The sequence below is a fragment of the Anarhichas minor genome, unplaced genomic scaffold (assembly GCF_050575085.1).
Source record: "Anarhichas minor isolate MPS153535 unplaced genomic scaffold, ASM5057508v1 ptg000028l, whole genome shotgun sequence".
NCBI lineage: Eukaryota > Metazoa > Chordata > Actinopteri > Perciformes > Anarhichadidae > Anarhichas > Anarhichas minor.
The window spans coordinates 5,410,454-5,426,402 of NW_027466474.1; the positions used below are offsets into that span (position 1 = coordinate 5,410,454).

At 42.5% G+C, this 15,949-nt stretch overlaps 1 protein-coding gene across 3 annotated transcripts in view; it reads right to left on the reverse strand.

Moving 5' to 3' along the window:
* Window positions 1-15,949, reverse strand: part of fgf13a (fibroblast growth factor 13a) — a 39,874-nt gene that overhangs the window by 12,451 nt on the left and 11,474 nt on the right. The window contains exons 1-2 of one of the 3 annotated variants that reach the window (XM_076103937.1): window positions 8,946-8,976; window positions 3,840-3,950 (exon numbers count right to left, since the gene is read on the reverse strand). In XM_076103937.1, coding sequence (XP_075960052.1) covers window positions 3,840-3,950; window positions 8,946-8,976 — 142 coding nt within the window. Of the gene's footprint in view, window positions 1-3,839; window positions 3,951-6,602; window positions 6,793-8,945; window positions 8,977-15,949 lie in introns of those variants that run through there. The other 2 variants (XM_076103935.1, XM_076103936.1) reach the window with 2 other exon arrangements.

Consider the following 15,949-nt stretch of genomic DNA (forward strand, 5'->3'; position numbering starts at 1 on the left):
TCGCTTTAACACTGCACACATCCCTCTCTCTGGGCTTTCATTGTAAACAACAGCCACGGGAATGCGTAATGTATTGACTTGGTAGAGTAAACGGGCATTGCCAGCGTATGCCTGGTTCAGTGAAAAGGTGTTGAAGTCCCAGAAGCACTCGTTTTGTAGTTCTCTGCCTTCCCCATCTCTCTGCTTCTCCCTCTCTTTCTTTCTTTTTTGTTTCTTCAAATGTTATATCCTCAACTTACTCTCTTGTCTCTTCTCCTTGTCACCAATGACCTGTTTGAATTTATTTAACAGTCGGAGCATATCGACAGTAACAACGAAAGTACGTCAGGCTCTCAGATAAAGATCCCATGATCTCATGATCCCATGATCGTCTGCCAGCACTTTAGGAATGACGGATATATTGGATGGTGATCGGAAGCAATTCGTCCAAAACAGCGTTCACAAGCATACAGTATCATGCTTTAGTCCAGCCTGTAATATCATGCTCCATAACACGAGTTCTCTTGTTGTTCTTGTTTTCATGTCATGGTTATATAATCAGAACTCCTGTCCTCCGAAAAATGACTTCTCCTTTCTCAGTCCTCTGTGCATCTTATATCCTCAAATATATCCTCAGGTACGGTACGGTTGAGTTAACTAACAGCTCACACTTAAATTGCTCCATTTTTCAAACACATATGACGGTCTTCTCTTAGTACAGCAATCAAAAGATGTCTGGGGAAAGAAGAACCGCTCTCCATGACAGATTGGTGTGCCTGTGTTTTTTGGGTGACGCCTGCTTTGGCAGATGCTGCCGGTAAAAAGTATATCTCAAACAAATAGGACTTGTATTATACAACCTCAATACCTGCAGTATTTAATATGCACTGTGCAGTAATCTTGTGCATTTATTAAAGCTGACATACCAATGATAGATCTGCTGATTACTGACTGTAAACCAAAGATGGCGAAACTATGACTATAGATTTTGCAATTATGAAGAAGAACAGCATCCTCTCTAAACATAAACAATAATTTGTATATGTACATAATTACTGAACTAGTTCACACCAACATTTACTACACAAATAGTTGGAAAGAGTGGGAGAGCATTCAACACTTCTGGTTTGGTAGTTTTCTTTCATTTTGACAAATGTCCTTCCAACTTTTGCTACTCTTTGGAGCATCCTTCACGACTGCAGTGCGGAGGCTGAACAATTTCTTGCCAGAAATTCATGGTTACAGGTTTCAACGTTCTCCACAACCATTATTCAGACCGATCCATCTTGGCTTTGCTGTATATGGATCTACAATGGATGATATAAAATGTTGCAACCCTGAAACATCTTGCTACCTGAGCACTTTTTGTCTTTATAATGGCACCGTTTCCACTCACTGAGTCCCCCCCCTTTGTACTCCCACCACGATGCACACATAACCTGCTTCATTTCAGAAGGATTACCAGCCGGTGGACTGATGGAGATTTTCAAGAGTGGAAACTCGATTACTTCCTGGCTCCTAGAAACACACTGAAGAGGATGACGGGGGCCGCCGCCCACTCACAGACATTTCAGTGCCGAGAGCCGCGTGGAATAAGAAGGGTGAGGACGCCTGAGGGACAGTGTTCATGATTGCCTGCAGGCTCTCTATGTGCCTAGAAGTCATGACAATGGACTAGTCACATTTTAATCATTTATCCTATCGGTTACTCATTCTGGGAGCAGCCTGCCGGCAATTAGAGCAGGCGAGATATGACAGAACCACAGATAAAAAGTAATGTGTTGTAAAACCTGTGTCACCTCCTAGAAACACCTGAGCACACTGAAGAGGCTCTCTGGCTGGGCTCAATAGGGTTACTTAAGGACAAATGTAAGGCTAAATTAGGTCAATATTGACTATATCTAGACTTACATTTAGCATCAAAAGCAGTTGTGCTGATGCATAAAGGATGGCACTGTTTTTATTATTATTGACTTATTGTTATTGTATGTTCAGGAAGCTCGTGTATGCTCTGATGAAGGTCCTTAAGCACAAAAGCTAACAATAAGGTGTTCTCTGCATAGATTTAAGTGTGCGGGTATCTATTCTACCAGCTTTGATACTTCCAGCAGCTCATTGCCGGGTGAAGCGCTGGTTATCCTGCATGTTCAGGAAGTTTAAAAGGGTTCAAATTAGTTTCACATTAGTGAGGATTAAAGTAAGAACACACACGTCTGTTCACTGGTAGGTGAAGGTATAGGACATTCATGAGCAATTAAATAAAGGCATTGTCTCAAATGTTGCTGACGGTACATTTTTAAGACTGGGCATTTTAACAATCTTTCAAATCCGAACATTATGTTCTACTTACAAAGATGAGGATTGAAAGCAAAACATGTTGGACACGACTGAGAATGGGCAGACTTTTGAACATTGAACAGTAACTTCATTCACAGTTGCCTTACAGTAATGCTCTTCTTTTTTTCTTCTTCACCCAGTGGGTTTGCTCAGTTGTGATGAAACATGGATGAACCAGTTTAAAATGGGAGATAAATCACTGGGATTCATGACTTATGAAACTTCTTTATTGTCAGATCCAAACGGCCAAGGCTTCTCAGCAAGCTACTGTAGCAAAGATCAAATCCATGTTGTGTGTGTGTGTGTGTGTGTGTGTGTGTGTGTGTAGGTCCTCTCCCACCATCACAAGACACCAGTAGCTCCAAGAGGACTGCGCTCTCCGTCACCATGGAGACAAGCGCACCCAGCGCCTAACAATGCTATTTTAGAAACGGTGCAAAGAGCTTCACTCTTCCTCCTTCGCCACTTCAGCAGCACTCTTTAATTTTCTTTTCCAAATGCGGGACAGTTGTTATGTAAGTCAACAGAAAAGTGAGCCCTTGGAGACATGAAGGACGTGAAGGATAGTATTGTGTGTGTGTGTGTGTGTGTAGATGTAATGTCATTCCTTATCATTTCTACTGACACCGTGTTCTCTGTGTAGTACTTTAACTTTATTTAGGAAACAAATTCCAAGGTGGTGTTCTTCTGCAACGTCCCACAAACACAGAGCTGCTATTTATATGTACAGTAAGATGCACACGCCATCTCCACCGGGGGAGTTTAATTGAATATAGAGGTATTAATTCAGAGGCTCCAGAAGTGTTTACATCCGCTTAGTGTCAGGATTACACAGTGAGTATCACATCAAAGGTGTTTCAGTGTGCCATCTTTCTCCGGGTATGGGGGGGGGGGGATTTCACATCAGGTCACTAACTGCTGTACTTTTATTACCTTCAAAAGCGTGTAGTGTTCACTGAAATACCTAATTATAAGGTGGTCTATTTCTGCTGTGTCGTCAGCTGTTCTGTTACTCTTCCATTGATCTCCTCTCTAATTTGTCTATTGGAAAACAAAGAGCTGGTGGGTGTCATGGCGGTGATAGCGACGCATCAACGCACAGTATATAAGACATAACTGGCTCTCACAACAGAGTGTAGGTGAGTAAAAAGACAACCATCATCAGTTTTAAAGTTGCTGTGACTTTGATTAGATAAGATTAACCACCACTCACTTCTGCAGTGGCAAAGAAAAAAGTTTTCTCTGTGTTATGAACCAATACTTTTTTTAAACAAGCTCAGTTTTGAACAGTGAAATTCTGCAATTCGGATGCAGTATTGAGCATTTGTAATTTTAATAAAAGCAAAGCTGCTCTGTCTCTCTCAAGTTGCCATAATGTTGATACTCTGTTAAATAGTAGTCTATAATGCATCCTGTCTGTGGTACAACGAAATGACAGTAGCAAGGTGAAAGGTTCCACCCGGCCAACATCAATGCATGACGTTGGATGCATGATACAAACAAAATATTGGAGTGAAACTCACTGTAGCCATTGTCCTCCTCCTTCGTTCCATCAATGGTTCCATCCGCCTGCAGCTGCAGGTGGAAACCTTGTCGACTGTACAGCTTAGTCACGATCCCCTTTAGCTGGGGCTCTGTGGAAGCAGAGGGGGCACAGAGACAGGAAGACACCAGAATGAAACACGGACTGTAGGAAGATAAAAAAAAAAAAAGAATGTAGCAATGAGATGTCACTCGGAGCCTTCTAAAAGGACATTTTGAAGCTTCAGTTTTTGGGTCACGGCTTGCCGCCGTTTTGGAAAGCCACAAAATCCACTTTAGTCAAAGGGTAGTAAGGTTGAGTGGAGATGAGGTGGGACAGAAAGTAGCAGTTACGATGACTGTGATAGGCTGATGCACTTGTCAATCGAGCAAGCAAGCATGATCATCACCAAAAACATGTCGGAGGAAGAATCTGATTCAACGATTAAAATCTGGCCCATATGCAGATTCCCACTGATCCTGTAGCCACACTTTCTATTATACAGGGGGTAAACAACATAGCAAGGCGTCTGATGAATTAAAACAATTAAATCTAACATTTACGCTTTAGTGAGCTGTAAGATCGACGCATTGATTGATAATAGTATTTAATTGGCAAAATGGTAAGACCTAGAGTTTTATTAATGCTGCTGCGTCTACAGCCGTTTCTCTGCAGCGGACCAGAGGTGACTAAAAAGGCTCCTCAGAGATTTAGGACCACAGATGGACAAGAGCGAATAATATCACATTTAAAAATGGCTTTGGAGGCGGAGCTTGTGGTGACTCGGTGGTCTAAGATGGCTGAGGACATTTCTTGTATGTCACACCCCGTTTCTCCCCCGAGGCTTCCCGTCACTCGCTGCATGTGAACTGTCCAATAAAGCAGAATTTTAGAGAGAAAATATTTTTTTTAAATCGCTGTTTCTTCAAAATCATAATAACTTGTTTAGGATATGTACAGTTAAAAGCAAATATCTAAATTATAATCAATTCAATCAAATCTTTGACTAAGATTTGAAGACCATTAACATTTACTTGCAAATTATGCAGCTTGTGCTATATAGTGCTCAACGTTTGTCATGTTTTTGAAATGGAAAAGAAGGAGCTGTATTATTATTATTTTTTATCTCTGTTGCTGCGTTAGATTTAAAACGAGGACAAAATAGAATTATTCAATGACAATAGTTATAGCTTTACTAATCAAATGAGCAAAGGCCAAAGTAGACAATTAGTAGCAGCATAGAAAAGGACCTACAGTAAGTCTAAAAGACGTCTGAAGTGGCAGATCATTTACTTTTGAAGTGGCCGGGCAGCCTGCCTGTGATACATCAGTGTAGGTCTGATAAGAGCTAAGTGCTCTCCATGGCCTGGTTACTGTCCCTGGTGGAGTGTCCTTTACTGTGGTCTACCACACCTTTCATCTCTCCTTTCATCTCACTCACCTTCCAATACCACCATGTCTTGCCTTATAGGGTTACTTTTGCTTCAGAGAAGGTTTATTCATTGTGTACACCAGAAGTATTGTAAAACTTTGTACTTTTCAGTGGAACACCTTCACTTTACATTAAGAAATGTACATATGTCAGCATGTGCCGTAAACACAGAAGGTCCCTGACGATGTGCACACTGCATTACCCGGCAATGCAGCAAACACGGCGTAAGTGACACACGGACAACGCTGTCTTCTTGGTTGCTTCCTTCACAGGATAGAAATGGAAATTGGAAGCGAGAGCAAAGGTTTCAGAATAGTTGTGTTGTTGCTTAAAAATGAACCCTTATACTTCCAGATGCATCGTATACAGAGTTACAACAGTTGGAAATGAATGGGATTGAATAAAGTTTGGGAGAAAAGAGATTTGAATCTTCACCCCTTCGTCGTCGTCATGTCCACACACACACACAAAGAAAGTGGCACAAGTGACAATAGGTGATCTTCGTGCCTGATGTGATCAGGTCAGATGTGCAGCTGTGGTCACATCTGCACTGGATTTGTCAGGGAGGGGGTGCTTTAGGCTACAAAGACAACACTCCTGACACCACTGCAGTGAGAGTGCTTAAAGAGCATCTTGGCTCACATGTAATACTTATATATAAACTTATAATGCTCATCATTTCAACTCTGACAATCGGGTATCACGTATTGCTCATTATCTGCTAAGCATTTTTTTTTTCAGTTGGATACATATCTGCGACAAAGAACTTGACCAACATATGAGGAAATATAACTTTTGAGCTGAGTGTGAGGTCTGCTTAAAATTCTAAATGAAAGTTAAGACCTACTTCTTTAAATCTATGGGGAAGCAACTCTATATTTAAGTAGTCTACCCAAGGCTGCCATGTAGTAATAGTAATGCATTTTAGAGACCGATAATACGGAATAAGTTAATCACCTATGATGAACTGATCATCCAGTGTAATTTGAAGAGTGAACAGTGAAGTCTTCAGTGATTTTTCCAAAATCCACTTAATAAGCACTTTTGTGTATTCTGTCCAGTGCGGCCTGAATAAGGGGACAGTGAAGGATGAAGTATCTGTTTAATATGTCCCTCGGCAGGCTGAGATGCCAAAGAGGACTTCTCTGTGGACAAACTTCACAAGGGATTCTCCCACCAACCCCTGGCAGAGTGATTCATCTTATGACATTTGCATAGAAATGGAGCAGTACTCAGTGTATTCTCTGTCGTTAAAGAGTCATTTTTGAACTATTACGGCATCCTACAACAGATGGAAGACTTATTGATCCCGATGAAATTTGCCCAACAGACCTGGTCGTCTCCTTCGCCTCTTCTTGGAGCCGAAGAGTTTGACCCGGGAGAAAACGTTCAGTCGGTTGGGTTTTTCACAGGTCCCCTTGACTTTAGCGGGGCTGCTGACGCAGCGGCAGGCATTCGACTTCTCCCGCTCCCTCGCCTGCCTTTTCTGCCGTATGAGGGAGCTGGCGATCGCTGCAGCCATCGCCAGTTTGGCTGCGCGCTGGAGACGACTTCAGCAGAAGCGTGAAAATGATCACCCAGAAAAAAAAAGAAGCTGGATTCCGAAAGGCACACGTCCAAGACGCGGTGGTAACAATCGGCAGTTATTCGTCAAATAACAAAAGTGTTTGCCAAGTGGACTCTTGACGAGTAGACGGTAAAATAGTCCCAGTGGTGCGGTAAAGCCAGTTAGATAATGTCCTAATAATCTCTTTTTTTTCGCGAATTTGGGCGTTATTCAGGAATTGTCCGTTGTGTCTCCGAGGGAGAAAAAAAAGTCAAACTTAACAACACATTAAACCCACCGCTCCACTGTGAAGCTGCACGAATACTTCCCCCCCAGCACGTCGCATGTTTCTCCAACTCTATCATTTTCTCTGCACCACAACAAAAACGCACAACTTTGGTCTCCGTGAGCGGGTTCCCATCGTCCCTCCTAAACTACATGGCCGCGCACATGGTGCTCGGATAGGCAGGTGGTCGTGAATGAACCTCAGCGCGCAGCCAAAGGATGGAAACACCTGTTTGCAGAAAGCGGGAGTGTTTGCAGTGCTCTCTCCTCTCTTTCTCTAATCCCTCACTGAGGCTGCTGCCTGTCACAGAGACTTAACACCGAGTTTTAGAAAGGCAACGCCGAGGATGTGAACGAATCACTTAAGAGATTCCATTTATTTTGTTCTCTCTCTTTTGTTGAAGCGGGTCAACGTAAGGCAACGGCGGCGGCAGCAGGCGCATCATTCTGGGTGCAGTATATCCGAGCAAATCGCAAAGCATCCCACCGACAACCGGTGGGGAGGAGGGAGGGCGCAGGGAGTCTAACTAGTGAGCCACAAACTCAGTTAATGTGCACAGAGGAGAACTACTCCATACAGGCCGTCATATGGGGATCATTCATGGTGCATATCAAGAGAAAGGGGCGTCGATGTGGGGGCGGGGAGTTGGCAAACAGGAGGACGAGAGAGAGAGAGAGAGAGAGAGGAGGGATCACCTCCGATATTTTTTATTTTCTATATTTTATCAGACAAGAGTGGACAGATAATCACGGAAAACGTAAAGAACTACTGGTACAGCTCGGTCGGTTTGGCTGTTACGAATTTCAAAAGATGAATCCCATGTGTCTAACTTGTGTGAGGGTGAACGTCCAGCCGTCAAAGATGATTTAAAACTGTTATTAATCTTATTCAATTGCCCGTATTAGCGTGCAGATAACTGCGAGGGATGAAACGGCGTGTAGCCATCATCAGACATTAATGCAAGATGAGTAAAGTGGAATCAGCAGGGATTTAGTGGGAGCAAATAACAGAAACAGCCTCTAGCCGGTGGATAGATATACGGCATCATAAATTCACATATAACTCATAATAATTATTTCCCTGCAAAATCGTAATACCCAATGCTATTCCACCATTAAGACTCCTATCCCTAGAGGCTGCATTGTTAATGCGCCGCTACTGACAAATTATGAATTTACATAATGAGAAGGCCAACTTAAAAGAGAGAGAGGTCTTTTAGTGCTGTTTTAAACTCCAGAGCAAAAGTAATGTCCCGACACTGATGTCTGTGTCATCTCCACCAATGACTGCCTCGTCGCTTGTGCTTTGCCTCAGTCCTGGACTGAGCCCAGCTAACAGCCTAGCCAATAGTGCCATCTACAGTCGTCAAGCCAAACTGTCGTAGTTGTTTTATTTATTTCTCCTTATTACCAATAAACTGCAGTAACACACCTCAAGATGATGTACTTTTGCGCTGATTAAATATGAGGCGTCGCTTAGTCTGAATCTTTGCGAAATATAAGTAAATATCGGAAAGAGCTCTTTAAAACTAAACAAATAAAATATAAAGCTCAAACAAGAATAGACATAAAGCCTCTAACCAAACGGCGTCAACACTCCAGAGCAAAACAGGGAAGAGATAAAGAGCTCAAACTAAAGCCACTTCAGCACCACGGACAGCTCCCAAGGCGGTTAACTGAGCAGTTCCAAGAAAATCACTACTGTATCAATAGAATAATAAAAAAAAAAAACATCAACTACATTTTTACTTACGACCACTTTGGAAGCCTTTTCTCAAAAACACACTATAAATATGAAGTAAAAACAAGTGCAGCGTGCATTCAAAGAGAAAACAGCAGCCTACCTGAAACAGCTTTTCTCAACGGGAAACTCATGATTGTCTACAGCGAAGCCGAAGCGGTGAATGGGATACTTGCAGTCCTTTTGGGTGGTGAAGTGAAGGCGAGTCTACATCCAGCAAAGTTCAAACCACTGTCAGACAACTGTCAGAGGCGTAGCGGGAGACTAAAGCATCGAGGCGTGGCCATCAACAGGAAGATCATTACAGGACATTAGCGACATGCCATTATGACTTTTCTAAAATGCTCATTAAACATTCATTTAGAGGTCTTGTTGATCCGGCAAAACACGGGCGTGTGTTTACTGTATATCGCTGCGCGGGCTGAAGAAAAGTGATCGAAAATGCAGGCTGAGCTTGTACTTCCTTCTTGGGGCAGGGAAGACTTGGCTCTCATATTACAAAAAAATGCTGTAAAATGATCCGATAATGCGTCGACTAAACTGGTTATACAGGCCGGTCCACTTTGGACCGAGGAACATATCGATGTACAATCAACTGAGACAACATGCATTAGGTAATGTGTTTATACGAAGACAATTCTTTCTTCTTCTGCCTTATTTTTCCCCTCTCAAATCGCCCAGTTAATTCTGAAATTGACCAAATATGGCATGCTATTTATCCGCATCTGAGCATATATTACTGTCAATACAACGCATGGAGTGTGGTCTCTTGGCTTGCTTGTACAGCTCAATGTCGTATTACTGCAATCATGTAAGGCATGTTATTAAATGTAGAGTATCTCTTTATGACAGATGTTTTGCTGCAGTCGGTATACGTAATGATAGACTACTAAACAACGTGCTTACAGTAGGTACTTGTGAGGGTTAGTGCACTCAAGTGACTATGCTTAACTTTGAACACTAGAGGGAGCAAGTGGACAGGCTATCGAGAGCAGCAGATTCAGAAAACATTTTAGACACTACGTCTCTACAGAGCTTCAGGACTTAAATCAATGATTTAATCACACTTTTTGATGTTGATCTATTGACATTAAATCAGCGTGTTACTCTTTGATCTTTGACCGACATCACTGTGACATACAAATGTGTTTAATTTATTGTAGAGCTAATAGTTGTGAATCAGAAAATGTCCTCACACATACTAGTACAATCCAGCACTATCCATAGAGTCTCTATAGATGCATGACCACGGTCTCTTCCTCTGCCCTTCAGATTACTACCGAGCAGCAAACACAGAATGTCGTGTGGAATCAGGCACCTTTAGAGAGTACTATATATTTACAGCTACAAATACCTAATCAATGAAGTCACCACTGCAAAGAAAAATGATATTTAATTCAGAGATTGATGACATGTGGAAGAAAGCTATTTTTGTGATTATGTACTGAAACTAGAATATACATAGTTCATGGATCAATACCAATATATTGACTTTGGCTTAAATAACACAAGGAATACTGTAGAGATAAAAAATATTTGTTTTCCAGTTTACTGACATAGAGGGAGTCAAGCTTTACACACAGAGTGAGAAAAGATGGTCACCAAAGTTGTTTCAATGTTGAACTGGGTTTTATAGAATCAGTATTGTAATCAGTAATGCACTATTTCCTCATTTCCTTCCATCTCTGTCTTGAGCTCACAGGAAACTATATCTAAGACAGATTCAGTAGAGCCGATTAAGCTGCTCAATATTTGCAAACATACACTGCAAAAGATCCAATATTTTGTAACCAAACAAAAGAAGATTCAGGAAACACCTTAAAGGAATAATATGATTTTTGCCTTCTCTGACCTAACTTTGTCTTGACTTATCGTTGGCATATTGTCTTACATTGATGCATTCATTCATATTCTGCTTACAAATTAAGAGGGCACTATTTGTCGCTGTCCATTGACGGAGGGTTCTGAATTAGTATTGCTGTAGCATGTTGTGAAGGAAGAGGAGGGCATCAGAAATGTCCGTAGCCTCGGGGCCTGAAGTAGTATTAAGGCACTTCTGTTTACCTGCCTGGTTCTATCCAATGCCTCTTCATTCTGCCATCAACACACACAGACAGACAGATGGCACCACTACCACAGATCCCAGGTTTTTGCTTCAGTCGTTGCACCACTGATAAACCTGGGCCATCACTCAAGCAGACAGTGTGGCCCTTCAGGAGGACGGCTGGGTTTATCACCGACAGTTAGGAGGACAGAAATAGGTGACGAGAGTCGGGCTGCATTGTACAACAGCGACACTAATCAAACACCGAAGATGATCCTAAAGAAAGTGCAAATGTGTACGGGCCTGATAATGTCTGTCTCGCTGTTAGTGCCGTTCTTAGCAGCAGCCGAGCAATGATGGAGGAGGAATAATACAAAAAGAAAAAGCATACAATAGCACAAGTGGAACTGGTGAGATAAGTACAGGAGAGAGACGTTTTATGTTACAAATAGACAAGGTGTTTAAACAGAAATAGTATAAATCATATGCATTTGTTGTATCCTAACTTCTTCAGTATCATCTGTAGTCTCTGAAGAAAATATAGCTCCAGCCCCCTTTAATAGTTTTACAAGACAAAAGTGGATGATAGCTATATTTGCCTCATTTGAAGTCTACCACACATCTAAACTGAGCTCATTTTACAAGTGGAAGTTGGCAGCCGACGAGTTCATGAACTATGCTTTCAGAAATCAGATGAGAGATAACGTACCCGCCTCTGGTTTTATCCAAATTCAATAATTGTGTCTGTTCCAACAAATATAGACACAAGTGACCTCTGTAACCTACACCTGTAGTCACTGTTAATAAGACTGGCAAGAAAGACGCAAGGACATTCATCACACACACACACACACACACACACACACAGATACTGCCCCTGTGCGCTGTGTGCTTTGGTTGCTTGTGTAGCAATACGCCACGGGCACATTAATTACTGTAGTGCTCCAGAATGCCAGTCGACTGTGGCCTCCCGGGGACACCTTCATTGTACTGCACTCACACACACACACACACAGTGAGAGAGTGTGTTTTGCAATATGCTCAAATGTATAAAATTATTAAAAGTCCAAGACTAGATTTAGATTTGATAAACTTCAGACTTTCCTGCTAAAAAAGGATGTTTAAAAGCCAGAACTGTGGAAAAAGTGTTCTTCAGAAAGTGCTGTCACAGCGAGGCCTCAGAGGTATAGTGCTTACTCTTCCTCACACTGTTAGCTGTTCAAACAAACAGCACCTCTCAGTCTGCAAACACACCTAACCGTGCAAGGACCGCATGACTTCACACAGACCCACAAGGTCCCGGCACCGTGCTGCTCTTTCCTTCTCTGGCCACTAGAGGGCAGAGCTCCAAAGTAAAAGTGTGCAAAGTAAAAGCGTCTGTTGCTGCCAAGGTTGAGCCCCATGTTGACCTTTTGTGTTATTAAATATAACCAAACGATTAAAGCTATCTCCTCTTATTAATAACCCCAGGCTATCATGATAACACCTTGTGTTTAATGAATTTTTTTAATTCGTAGAGAAAAGTGGCCTCCAGGGGCAAACAGTGAATAAATGGCGAGGTTAACCTTGCTCGTGGTGTAATAGAGTTGCATACTAAGACTGTGCCACTGATTGTATTGAGATATTAAATCTCCAAGTAGATACATATCTTAACATTGGAATCTCCAAAAGCAGTGTTTATATTTGAACCTCTTGTTACAGAGCGAGGTGAAAAAGGAACGATCTCTGATGAGCTGCTGCTCAAACCTCTGCTCGCTCTCTGCTCTTTGTGCCGTTACAGTAAATCCACCACCACAACAGCAGCAGCAGCTTGCCGCATGCTAGGCCACCAATGCCATAGTGATACCACGCGTTACCATGGAGACTGCACATACGTAAGAGGGTGTGTGTGTGAAAGAGAGAGAGAGAGAGAGAGAGGATGTACGTTGGGAATGGGGGTTGGATGCTACAGAGCAAGAAACCATAACTCAAGGTTCCAGTAGAGGAGGGGGATACAATACAGTCATGGCTGACTGCAACGGTCGTGTGATCCATCCCACCCCTTTAAGAACCAGAGAGCTGTGTTCGAGACATGAAAGCAAGGAGTCAGTAGACTGGAAATATAGAGGACGTTAGTCCCATTAATTCTCCCAGCATGTATGACAGGATGATCTCCACCTTGGGGACAAAACGTGTAGAGAAAGTGGCCACAACCCCACCATGGATGCTAAAAAATCAGCGAGGAACAGTTACATGTCACATCTTTTAATATGCTGTAGCTCGTGTGTTTTTATCCAAGTGTCAGACAGAGTTTTACCGTATTTATTCACAGGGTAAATGTTTTTTTTTAGTGGCAGTGAAAACATCATAAGACACATCTATTTTCAAACATCACTGCTGTATTAATAGAACGATATCTGTGTGTGTGTAGCTGTGTGGCAGTCTGCTCCTCATTAAATAATCATAAAATCTCGCTTTACATCACCAAGCTAATTAGGAGCAGAAAAACGCAGTGCCTGCCATATTTCATTTAACTTCTCACCTTTTTGTATAACAACTGGCTTCAAAGTCCTTGTCAACTGATCAGCGCTGCCATATTTTCTCTCTCACGGATAAAAACAATGGAGATATTTTTGTTTCCCAAGTGAAAGGAACAGCATTCTACTTCATACATCAATAGAAGCTAAATATGGCACTGAAACAGAGCTGAAACAGCTTCAGGAGCTGAGCATCTGCCAGACACATTGCGTCTCTCTGCTTGATAGTGATACAAATGGATGAGGAGGTGCACTGCTGAGTAATGTGCATCCATTAGATGTGTGTATGCAATCTGGCCCATCACTGCTAAATGAAAGAATCAGAAAGTGTGATATGGTGGAGGAAGAAGAGCTTCATGATCATCTGTGTGTGTGTGTGTGTGTGTGTGTGTGTGTGTGTGCGTGTGCGTGTGCGGCTGTAATGATGTGGAGAAATCTCAATCAGAGGCACCAAACGGTGTGTGAAATGGCCGGAGTTCAGACAGCAGCCTGCTCAGAATGACTAATGCCGGACCAGCAACGTGCTCGTATCCCCCCCCCCCCCCAACACAAGACTGTAAAGCTACAAGCAACAGAGGCTCCCTGTTTCTCTGATACTCCATACCCAGCTGACCCTTCATTTGCTATCAAAATTTAAAAAAAGATGTGGACTGTTCACAATACTTTACTAAAAAAAAACTCCAGGCCAAAGAGCCTGAAGCTGATTCTTTCTGATAATAACAAAGTCTGGCTTGTCTTCTTAGCAGGAATATGAAAAAGAAGCAGGTTTATTCAATGAGATGATGTCAGCAAGCGATACGCTTTTGTTTGGGCCACTAATGGAAATTGAAATGTAATATCTGTGTGTGCGTGCCATGGGTGCACTTGTGTGTGGACGTGTCTACCGATCTCATGACCCTGCAGTTCTCAGGTCCCCTGGGGGATTGTGGGTGAATCATAGCCGATGTTGTCGTAAGCCGGAGGAGGGTGGCTGATAGTCCCTGTGACTGATTGCTGTGTGTGGAGATACAGTGGGGGAAAAAAGTATTTAGTCAGCCACCAATTGTGCAAGTTCTCCCACTTAAAAAGATGAGAGAGGCCTGTAATTTTCATCATAGGTATACCTCAACTATGAGAGACAAAATGAGAAAAAAAAATCCAGAAAATCACATTGTCTGATTTTTAAAGAATTTATTTGTAAATTATGGTGGAAAATAAGTATTTGGTCAATAACAAAAGTTCATCTCAATACTTTGTTATATACCCTTTGTTGGCAATGACAGAGGTCAAACGTTTTCTGTAAGTCTTCACAAGCTTTTCACACACTGTTGCTGGTATTTTGGCCCATTCCTCCATGCAGATCTCCTCTAGAGCAGTGATGTTTTGGGGCTGTCGCTGGGCAACACGGACTTTCAACTCCCTCCACAGATTTTCTATGGGGTTGAGATCTGGAGACTGGCTAGGCCACTCCAGGACCTTGAAATGCTTCTTACGAAGCCACTCCTTCGTTGCCTGGGCGGTGTGTTTGGGATCATTGTCATGCTGAAAGACCCAGCCACGTTTCATCTTCAATGCCCTTGCTGATGGAAGGAGGTTTCCACTCAAAATCTCACGATACATGGCCCCATTCATTCTTTCCTTTACACGGATCAGTTGTCCTGGTCCCCTTGCAGAAAAACAGCCCCAAAGCATGATGTTTCCACCCCCATGCTTCACAGTAGGTATGGTGTTCTTTGGATGCAACTCGGCATTCTTTCTCCTCCAAACACGACGAGTTGAGTTTTTACCAAAAAGTTCTATTTTGGTTTCATCTGACCATATGACATTCTCCCAATCCTCTTCTGGATCATCCAAATGCTCTCTAGCAAACTTCAGACGGGCCTGGACATGTACTGGCTTAAGCAGGGGGACACGTCTGGCACTGCAGGATTTGAGTCCCTGGCGGCGTAGTGTGTTACTGATGGTAGCCTTTGTTACTTTGGTCCCAGCTCTCTGCAGGTAATTCACTAGGTCCCCCTGTGTGGTTCAGGGATTTTTGTTCACCGTTCTTGTGATCATTTTGACCCCACGGGGTGAGATCTTGCGTGGAGCCCCAGATCAAGGGAGACTATCAGTGGTCTTGTATGTCTTCCATTTTCTAATAATTGCTCCCACAGTTGATTTCTTCACACCAAGCTGCTTACCTATTGCAGATTCAGTCTTCCCAGCCTGGTGCAGGTCTACAATTTTGTTTCTGGTGTCCTTTGACAGCTCTTTGGTCTTGGCCATAGTGGAGTTTGGAGTGTGACTGTTTGAGGTTGTGGACAGGGGTCTTTTATACTGATAACGAGTTCAAATACGTGCCATTAATACAGGTAACGAGTGGAGGACAGAGGAGCCTCTTAAAGAAGAAGTTACAGGTCTGTGAGAGCCAGAAATCTTGCTTGTTTGTAGGTGACCAAATACTTATTTTACCGAGGAATTTACCAATTAATTCATTAAAAATCCTACAATGTGATTTCCTGGATTCTTTCCCCCCATTCTGTCTCTCATAGTTGAAGTGTACCTATGATGAAAATTACAGGCATC